The 10,795-nt window shown below is 38.1% G+C and overlaps 1 protein-coding gene across 3 annotated transcripts in view; it reads right to left on the reverse strand.

Moving 5' to 3' along the window:
• LOC112136421 (transmembrane protein 25) overlaps positions 1-9,117 on the reverse strand; it is a 14,206-nt gene extending 5,089 nt beyond the window's left edge. Inside the window, exons 1-4 of one of the 3 annotated variants that reach the window (XM_024258107.2) lie at positions 7,813-9,117; positions 6,584-6,697; positions 2,701-3,063; positions 2,341-2,631 (exon numbers count right to left, since the gene is read on the reverse strand). In XM_024258107.2, coding sequence (XP_024113875.1) covers positions 2,341-2,631; positions 2,701-3,063; positions 6,584-6,662 — 733 coding nt within the window. In that variant the 5' untranslated portion in view covers positions 6,663-6,697; positions 7,813-9,117. Of the gene's footprint in view, positions 1-2,340; positions 2,632-2,700; positions 3,064-6,583; positions 6,701-7,812 lie in introns of all 3 variants that reach the window. The other 2 variants (XM_024258108.2, XM_024258106.2) reach the window with 2 other exon arrangements.
• Between the last annotated feature and the right edge of the window lie 1,678 nt (positions 9,118-10,795).

Raw genomic sequence — 10,795 nt, forward strand, 5'->3', positions numbered from 1 at the left:
TTTAGTTTATTAATTGACCGACGGAAACACCTGCGTGCGTGCACACAGACACACAACAGAACAGACAGACACGCACACGCGCGCACCAAACCGATCTATGAAGTGGGCCGACTGCGGAGTTGGGGGGCGGGGTCTGTGCCGACAGGGGCAGAGACCTTCTCCTTTTAGCAGAAACACTGGGAGATATCCTGGTTATTGATCATGATGGCAAAAAAGCAATAGCTCTAGCAGAAGCGCATGCCGACCGTCGCGGAAACAAATCGCGTCTGGTGTGACCAATAGAGCGCCGCGAAGCGGCGCGCTCTCCGCTCCGCGCCGCTGTGCGGCGCTATCGCGTCCTGTGTGACTCCGGCGTTACACCGGACGCGAGAGTGCGCGCCGATTCGCGGCGCTCTACTGGTCACACCAGACGCGATTTTTTTCCGCGACGGTCGACAGGCGCTTCTGCTAGAGCTATTATATCCTGGTCAATAACCAGGATATCTCCCCGTGTTTCTGCTAAAAGGGGATGGTCTCTGCCCCTGTTGACACAGACCCCGCCCCCCAACTCTGCAGTCGGCCCACTTCATTGATGGGTTTGTGCGCGCGTGTGCGTGTCTGTCTGTTTAGTTGTGTGTCTGTGTGCACGCACGCAGGTGTTTCCGTCGGTCAATTAATAAACTAAAAATATTACCTGATGTTTCTTCCCAGAAGAACCGCTCCTCTACCTCTCTCTCGTTCAAACACAGCCCCATGCCCCGCTCCAGTGTGCCCCCACTGCATTGGGGGCCCCGTCTGCCCTGTTTTTTTTTCCTCCCAGAACCCTGCAGACCAGCACACCCGCTCCAGAGATCTGTGGTGTCCGGGGTGGGGGCTCTCGCGCACGCGTGTCTGTGTGTTTTGATTGTATGCATATTTTCATCTCTACAGTCTGTTTAGACACAAAAACTTGATAACATTTGTCAATCGCGGCGTTTTATTGTGAAAAATTGGTTCTATTTTGAAAATAAACTGGATTTTCTCATGTATTTTGATGCAACTTCCTGCCAGTATTGACGCGGAGCGCTCGCGGAAGAAATAGGCCAGACGCCGAAACGTTGCGCTGCACCGCGCGGACCCTCCGCGCCGCTGCGCGTCGCTCCGCGCCTGGTGTGACCGACGCCATAGATTAACATGGGCGCCGAATGGAAGCGCAAGCCGTTCCGCTCGCGTCCTGTGTGACTCCGGCGTGAGAGTTTGAGAGTCTGTATGTGTATATAAATACATATAAATATCGAAGTGCTCTTCTTTCACTTTTTTTTTTTTAATTTTTCAATCAAATCATGAATTCCTGATCCTGAGTTTGACATATTTTCTTTTTTGACTTCTTTTGCAATTTCCCCATTGTGGGACAAATAAAGGTTTTCTTAATCTTTAGTATTTTTTTGTTTTGATTGCTTGAAATAAACACATTAACCTCAACAAGATAAAAGAGAACCAAAAGGTTTTACGGTCAGAATCTCTTTTTAGCTCCAAAAGATCTTTAGCAAAATATAAGGTAAAAGTTGAACACAATTCTAATTTTAAAAAATCCAAGTTAAAAGGTAAAGATAAAAACTTGATGGAATTGAACTTTTAAGAGGAGAAAATCAAGGCTTGGTTGATTTGATTTTCCATAAAAGTGAAGATCGGTTTCGCACATAGAGTTAAAGTCTGCTAACTTGATGCTAACATTTAATGGAATTTCCCATAGGACGGCTAATGCTAACACTTGGTGGACATAAAAATACACTGCTGAGTCAATCAGAAGCTTTCTACACTCACAGGCATGAATTTGAAAATTTTTTTAAAGACATTTTTTTTTTTTTCACCAATTGTGGTCTAAAACAGAGTTTTTTTGCTCAGACTTTCTTTTTCTTCTGGAATAAGGTGTAATGCTATAGTCCAATCGCCACCTAGTGGCCAAACTGAAACGACCTCCAGGAGAAGCAGAACAATTGTTGGAGCTTCTCCTTTTAAGAAACCATGAAACACTGAACGCTATGAACAATCTCATTATTTCACTAATATATTTTACAGTATTTGAACTGGATCAGATTAATATAAACATATTTAAAACATAAAGTAGATTATGAATGTATTTCTTAAAAAAATGTGTCTAAATGTATAAACTCAAAATTGAATTTAATCTATCAAAGGAATAAAAAAATCTGAATTTAATCGATCCAGGCTCTGGAGAATCGAGATGATTCTGGGAGGTATTATTGATACTCAGCCCAGAGGAAATACAACAAAACTGAAGTGGTGCAGTACCTTTCCCGTACACTAGGTGTCAGGGTTTCATGTATTCCCCTCGAGCTCATGTTTGCAGTGAGTGCTGACCTGCCAGAGTCAGGTTGCTCTGCACCGCTCCCACGCTGTTGCTGGCGTTCAGTGAGATGTTCCCTGATAGGCTGCTGAGTCGGACCCTCAGAGTGTGGTTGTTCAGCCAGGGGTATCTGCGTGCGTCCAGAGTCAGCAGGTCGGAGGTGTTGGCCACAGGCTGGCCCAGCTGGTCCACAAAGGAAATGGTGGCTGGCGGGTTGGACCGAACCAAGGCAAAGAGGACCAGGGAGAGGCCCGGGTCTGAGGTTTCAGTGTAGTGAGCGTTCACCCTGAGGATCTCCGGCTGGACTGAAAAACAAAGGAACGATAATCAGATAAAGACGGATCAGCCGACAGATCCAGTGGTCCTTCACTCACACTGGACGTTGAGTGTGATGGTTGCATTGTAGCTCTGTCCCGTGCTGGGGTTCAACGCCACGCATACCAGCTCCCTGTCCCACTTTCTGGCCCGCAGAGAGAAGGTGCTGTTCTGATGGGTCCCGGGTCGGATGACCTTCGAGTCCTTCTTGGACATTGGGGTCAGACGACCCCTGTGCGACGGCGGCTCTTTCTGCTGCACCCCGTTCAGATACCAGGTCAGCAGCGGAGGGGCGCGGGGGTCCCAGCCGTCGGTCTGACAGTTGAACTTCAGCGTGGTGTTCTCCTGCAGCGTCACGGCCGCCTCGTGCTGGCCGTTGATTTTAGGAACCGACTCGGTTGCACCTGTGAGTGCAACGAAATCTGAAAATGAGAGAGAACAAACGTGATGCAGTATTGAGATTCTAATGGATCCAGAAAAAAAAACAGTTTCACATCACTAAGAAGATAGTGGAAAAACTGTACCTCTCATAAAAGTAGTTTATTCAAGTGTACTACAAGTATACTAAAGGTAGAATACTTGAAGTTTTCTTTTTACACATAAATATTTCAAATGTTCCAATTTATTCTAAAGAAAAAAATCCGTTAGTATACTTCCTACACTACATATACAGTATTTGCTATACTTATACTCAAGTATACTTAATTAAATAAACTTCAAGTGTACTACTTTTGCAAAGGAAAGTACAAAAACATTGAAAACAAAATATCTGCTAATGAGATATCTAAAAATGGAACTGGTAGAATGTGTCTTTAAAAGGATGTCCTGTCTTTTTAAGACCAAATAAAATATTGAAATTCACTATAAATACTCATTTTTAAGTTATAGTACTTTGCTAATGTGAAATATGATGTCCTAAAATAACCAGTTATTGCTCAAAAAAAGGATTTACTTTTTCCCCAAAATATGTCCTACTTTAAGTGAAGCACCACAACAGACCAACTATCCTTTTTTCTAGTCCATAGTAATATTATGTGACTTGAATTACAGATTTTAAGATACATTCGTATTAAACATAAATGTTTGTTTACACACTGAAAAAAAAACATTCTTAAAACAAATTTAACATAATAGAAAACAAGATGTTTTTATCTTGATGTAAGTAAAACAAAATCAGTTACTAGAACTTGTAGAATTTGTTCTGGTACGACTTCTTAAAATAAGTTGTGACGACATGTTCCTTTAAGATAGAATTTCATCTTTAAACTTTCTATAGACACTCATATTTAGGGATAATATTCTGATCACTGGAAACAGGTCTTAAAATAAGTCTGTAATGGTTTTTATTAGGGCCAGGAATTGATTAAAAAATTAACAAAATAATCGTAAATCTGGAAAAAATGAATCCCGGTTAATGTTATTATTATCCACATATAATTTTGGCCAGAATCTACACAGGTGGAGGCGTGTCTGTCCATTCTGAACTGCTCGCCTCTCGTAACAGCGGTGGGCGGGACTTTGGTGGACAACCCGGTGTTTCCGCAATTTTTTAGACAACCCCAAATCTTGTTGTCAAAAAATTAATGTCAGTCCCCATCCCAAAATAAAATAATGATCGGTTTCCTCGTTGTTGGATTTCTAATAGCAGACAGCTCAGTTTGGCTCCGCCCACATAGCAGGCACACTAGCTGTCAGCTGTCAGATTGATGTTAGTTCTCCACCTTATCTCTTGAATTTATTAAAGTCTTAATCATAGAATATTAAAGTTGAGGTTTATTTTAAACAGAGTTTTATTACGCTGATCTCACAGCTGAGGGCGTTAATAAATATTAACATGGTAACTGTGGTTTATTAATCGCGTGCGTTAACGCATCAACTTCATACTCCTAGTTTTTATCAAATGTTATATTGTATATTTAACTCCAATAAACTGTACATATTTATACTTTTTCCCCAAAAATGATCCTATTTTGAGCGTTAAACCAACCAAACGGTCTTCCTCTTTGGACCAAATAAATTAGACTAGAATTACACATTGTAGCTAAAAGTTGTCAAATTTAAATGTAAATTCTGAGACCAAAAAAATAGTTACATAAAAAATTTAACTCAAAGTACAAATTTTCCAATATCAAATGACTCAACAAGATATTCAAGATTTATTCACCTAAAACACATCGTTTCATCTTAATTAAAAGTCACCAGTAAAGTAGTTTTGTCTGAAATCAAGTATAAAACATATTGATACTTGAAACTAGACAAAAATACTTTACAATATTTTGTGCATTTGAAAATCTTTAAAACGTTTGTCGTGTAAAAAAATAAAAAAAATAAATAAAATAGTTTTAAAGATCTATTGTCCGAAAAAAAGTGAATCCAACACAAAAGTTATCATTAAGGTGATTTTGTCTTATATGTAAACAGGACAAAAATGTTGAGTTTTCGTGTCTTTTCAGTGAATTTAACTGTGTCACAACGAGGTCCAAGCAGCCCTCTAGTTTCACAGCGTACTGATACTTTCTGACTTTAACCTCAGATGATGGAAACACATTAAATATTAAAGTGTATTTAATACTCAGAGAAGAAAATAACTTGCATTGCAGAAGAGTGTAGAAAGGTAAGTACACCGAGCAGGACTCCATTAAAACTGAGAACTTTGTCCAAAATACAAACCGAACACGTCAGCAGAACCGTCTCATCTGACTGGTGCTGATATCTGTGTGTTTAGAATCTGAACGTTTTCACATATTAAATGTGAAACAGGAATTTAAAAATGAGTTTTTCTGTCTTCTTTCTGCCCATTTCTGATGATGTGATGCTCATCAGTTTAAGTTAAATGCATTTTAGGACATTTGTGTATGTTTGTGTTTGTGGTGCTTCTATGAAACAGAGACAACAGAGAAAATCAAATCAAGATCTACCAGCTTTGATGGGTCCAGTGAATCATTCCTGATAAGAACGATGGTGTCAAAATAAAACAATGGGATTTCTAGAGGGATTTCTAGAGGGATTTCCAGAGGGAGTGTGTAAAGCTACAGCATCTTTAAGATTTCAAGGTCTGAGACCACAAACAGCTTTGATTTTTTTTTTTCTTAATCAAATAATTTTTGGAAACTTGTTCAATATTAAAAAAATGCTTCTAAAGTTTCCCTCACTGATATTGGAAAATAGAGTCATATTACTCAGTGACATTACGGTCTGCAAGATAAATAAGAGAATTTTTAGAGCAATAATCATCTGTAACTCTTACCCCGCCTACTCAAACAAATGGTACAGCCAGTTTTATTAAAAACACTGTTGTCTGCATTACTCCCCAAGACAATAACAAACAGAAAAAATGCTTTTATCGTTGATTTTGTCTCGGTTAAGCAGTTAAAGAGTTTCCATTTGATGATTAAAAATGACTAAAGTCATTGTGTGTTTGAGACAAACCTGTAAACTATTCACCTGTTCTGTCTTTAAGATGATAAATATGTTTTTTGTTTGTTTGTTTTTGTTTGAACATTAATTTTTTGCCCTGAAGGAACAATGTAGACAGCAAAATGAAGGGGTCCTAATCAGGAACCTTGAGGAACTCCTTAACTAATTGTAATCTGTTTAGAGATCTCACTAAAACAGCCATTGTGGAGATGCTTTTATCAAAAATAACTTTCACATTAGGCTGTAAAACCAAAAGTCAAAGTATAAAGACACTTCAGAACAATATTTCAGCTAGAGAGAACGTCATGAAGTAGAAATCCAACATTTTCTTTTTTTTTAAGAAGAAATGTTTGTGAAGAAGGTTTTTAATGAGACTAGAGCTGCACTTAAGATGCCAAAAAGTGTGAAGAACTCGATGATCTTACTGGATGTGAACTAATTATCAGAGAATTCCATCAAAGTGATGTGTCCACTTCCATCTTCAAGATCAATCCAAACAAACCGTCACAGCTGAGTTTGTCCTACCTGTCCAGGACAGAGCCAGCGTGTTGAAGAACACGACCGCAGAGCCCGACGTCCACGTCGCTGGAGAAGCTCTCCTCATGGTGGCTGCAGCTCCTCTCAGTCACACCAGTCTACCTGCTGAGAGAGAAGATCCCTCAGGTACCAGGAAACAGGTTCACGTCACACAAGAACTGATTTATTTTAGGCTCCTAAAGGTTTTTTTTTAATAGCAGCAATGAACAGCAGTAACATATAAATTAAATTAAATAAAAATATTAATAAATGAAATTAAATTAAATTGAATATGAAAACAAAACAAATTAAATATTAAAATAAATTAAATAAAATTAAGTTAAATTAAAATATAAAATAAAAAACAGAATAAAGTTAAGTAAAAATATAATTTAATGAAAAAATGAATGTAATTAAAATATAAAATTAGAATAAAATAACATTAGATAAGAAATTAAATTAAATAAATAAAAAAGGACAAAAACAATTAAAATAAAAAATAAAATAAAACACAAAGAACAGAATAGAAAATAAATCAAATCAAAATTAAAGTTGAAAATAAAAAAGAACAGCCAAATATTTCATCGTGGCTTCTCCAAAACACAGCAGGTTTACTTTAGAGTCACACTTTTATAAAGTTAAGCTGGTTTTGGTTTTGCATAAAAATGGAGATTAGACTGAACAAAACTGAAAAAGTAAAGTAGAGTAACAGACTGAATTTGTGTCTGATTGTCCATCTCCAGTTTTTAATCTCCAGTGTTCTAACACTTCAGTTTTAGTCCAGGTCAGAAACAAAGGTTAGAGTCTTCAGGTGCCGGTGTGGACCTCACCCTTCAATAATTCATGGTGAGGCTGGTTCTGAGCTGCAGTTCTGACTCCAGCATCACAATAACAACACAGGGATCAATGTGCACACATGCAGAAACTGGAGAAAGGAGAGCGAGCATCTACAGCCTGTGATGAAGATCATGTGACCGTGTGAGCAAAGAGACACAAGCTGGAACTGAACCAACAATCTGGGAGAGATAATCTGGATCTTCAGTTTAGGGAAGTCCAAAAAAAAAACAGAGAGATCGGCTGCAGCCGAGCGATGACAGCTCTCCTCTCTGGTCTAGGATGCTGCCTCCTCTGTGCCAGCACTTCCAGGAAAGCTGATCGGTGAATGCACACACACGGATGTGGTCAGGCTTCATGCAGATGTGTGAAAACGCCTTCAGCGTGACGAGTGCCCGCTTTACCTCAGCCCTTCCTGTGGATGTGCTTGAGATTCAGCGTGATGGAGCTCCATGGCAGCAGAGGAGGAGAAGGAGGGAGAGTGAAGGCGGGTGATGACAGCGCAGATGAGAGGCAGCCTTCCCTGACTCACTCATTCTCCCATCTGTGCACACACTCACACACACACTCACACACACTCTGCAGGATAAGGCAGCAGCAGCGCCAGTGAGCGGCGAAGCCTGGCTGACGCAGGCAGTCGTAGTGTTGCCACTGAGGAACAGAGTGGGAGGGGAGGAGGAGAAAAAAGGGACAAAATGAAATGAGGAGGTTGGAAAGAGATGGTGAAGAAGGAAAACAGATGCTGCGGGGTAGAAGGAGGATAAATATAGACAGTCATGAGAACAGTCTTTAACTTGGCTTTAATATACCAGGAGGAGGGATGGGCAGTCAATTCAGGGCTAATTTTACTGCCATCTGCTCCTCCACAGCACACACAGAGGAAGGATCAGCCTCTCTGAACTCGACTGGTTCAGCCTGAAGAGCCTCTGCACTGCAGCTGTACAGACCAGAGCAGCAGCACGCAGAGCGCTGCAGCCAGACAGGAATTCCCTCAAAGATTAAGGAGTTTTTATCGAGCAAACTATCACATCTTCTTTCATTTTAACTATTTTAACACTCAATCATGGCAAATTGACATTTAAACGTCAATTATTTAAAATTCTAACTGCAAGATCCAAATGGAAAACATCAATAAACTGGTGAAAGAACAGGAAACGTTCATTATTTTCTATTACTAATAATGATTAAATTATGAAGTTTAAGCCTTTCCAAATCCTAACTTTAAAATATGTTTTATATAAAAAAAAATACAAAAAATAATTACTTGTCAAATAAAATCATGAATAACTAAATGACAGAAAGGAAAATATATTTGGAGCTGCTTGGATCACTCCGTCCCCTTTGCACTTAATTATAACTAAAATTAATAATTTGTGGCCACAAAATACTTATTTAGCAAACACAAATGAGTATTATGTTATTGTTTTTCACCTTTTGCCGTGTACCTTCAGGGGTCACCATAACCACTGATCCACACAGGTGTTTTGGCAGAGTTTTTACGCCGGATGTCCTTCCTGACACAACCCTGTTTCCAAGCTACTGGGTCCAGTTCTGCAGCAGCATGAAAAGTCTGGCCTGAGGATCCTCACTGGACTCAGCTCATTGTGCTCCCTGAAGAGTATGTGTGAACAAATAAGTATTTCTTTGTGTACAAATATGTATTTTAGCATCCTCAATTCTTTCTAACAATCGCACCCACAAACGGCTAATTTCTGCATTAATTTTGCCCTCAAAATTATAATAAAGTCATTTTGTGCACACAAAATACTTATTTGTTCACACAAAATGACAATTTGTGCACACAAAATACTAATTTGTGCACACAAAATGACAATTTGTGCACACAAAATACTAATTTGTGCACACAAAATGACAATATATGTACTTAAAAAATAATTTGTGTACATAAAATGCCAATTTGTGTACATGAAATATTAATTTTTGTACACAAAATGCCAATTTGTGCACACAAAATTCTACTTTGTGGCCTCAAAATACCAATTTGTGCACAAACACTGATTTGTGCACACAAAATGCAAATTTGTGCACTAATTTTGCCCCACAAAATGCTAATAAAATGAAATGCCAATTTGTACAAACAAAATGTCACTTTATGCACGCAAAATAATATTTGCACACAAAATGACAATTTGTATTCATAAAAAATAATTTGTGTACATAAAATGCTAATTTGTGTACATTAAATATTAATTTGTGCACGCAAAATGCCAATTTGTGCACACAAAATTCTAAATTGTTCACACAAAATACTATTTTGTGCACTCAAAATGCCAATTTGTGCACAAAAATTGATTTGCCACACAAATTGCCAATAAAATGCCAATTTGTACACACAAAATTCTAAATTGTTCACACAAAATACTAATTTCTGCACACAAAATGCCAATTTGTACACAAAATACTAATTTGTTTGAACTTGCGATGTTACTCAATTATACTATATTGCTCCAACACTATAGGTCATAGGTCAAACGTGTATGGTGTGTGATCTTTACATGGTTCTGTGGGTTTTACATGTCACTTGTATGGAGAGAAAATTGTATCCCTTTGATTTGTGTGTCTGTAATTCTTGATTTATGTGTAATTTTGGATTTGTGTGTTATTTTGGATTTATGCATAAGTTCAGTTCTTGATTTGTAACGTAACTCATAATACACTATGTGCATAAGGACAAAAATAATGAAATAAAAAAATTAAAAATGCAATTTACACATGCACAAACTAAAAAATAACAGCTTGAAAGTAACAACACGCACAAATCTTTAAAAATTACGCACAAATTCTTGTCACACACACAAAACCACATTAACACACAAATCTGATGAGACTCTTCACGTCTCAGAGATTTGTCTTTAAGTGATGCGTTCATGTGCTGCTAGAATGCTGGGTCATCAGTGTTCTTTTTAACCACTTTAGAGCTTAGATTGAGAACATTATCTAGTGAAAACTTTGCATTTTCACACTGTCTTAAACAGATGTGCCTGATGATTAATATAAAAAGTATTTTATGTTTTTGAAACAACAAATCTTTTCTTTCTCTGGGATGTGAAGTCTCACATCATATTTGTGTGTAAATGTGGTTTTGTGTGTGCGTAACAAGCAATTTGTGTATAATTTTTTTAAAGAATTGTGTGTGTAGTTAATTTGAAGCTGTAATTTAAGTAGTTCATGTATAAATTGTATATTTTTATTTTATGATTAAGCACAAAATATATGATATAAAACCAGTGGCGGGCCGTGCATTTCACACCTAGGCCTTCAGTAGTGCTCCATCTGATTCAACCCAACCCTCATTAACTATTTTATGGCAATAAAACTTCTAGTGCAGGTACAGCTGCCACACACACACCAAAAGCATAAAAAAAT

Source organism: Oryzias melastigma, linkage group LG13, assembly GCF_002922805.2.
Source record: "Oryzias melastigma strain HK-1 linkage group LG13, ASM292280v2, whole genome shotgun sequence".
NCBI lineage: Eukaryota > Metazoa > Chordata > Actinopteri > Beloniformes > Adrianichthyidae > Oryzias > Oryzias melastigma.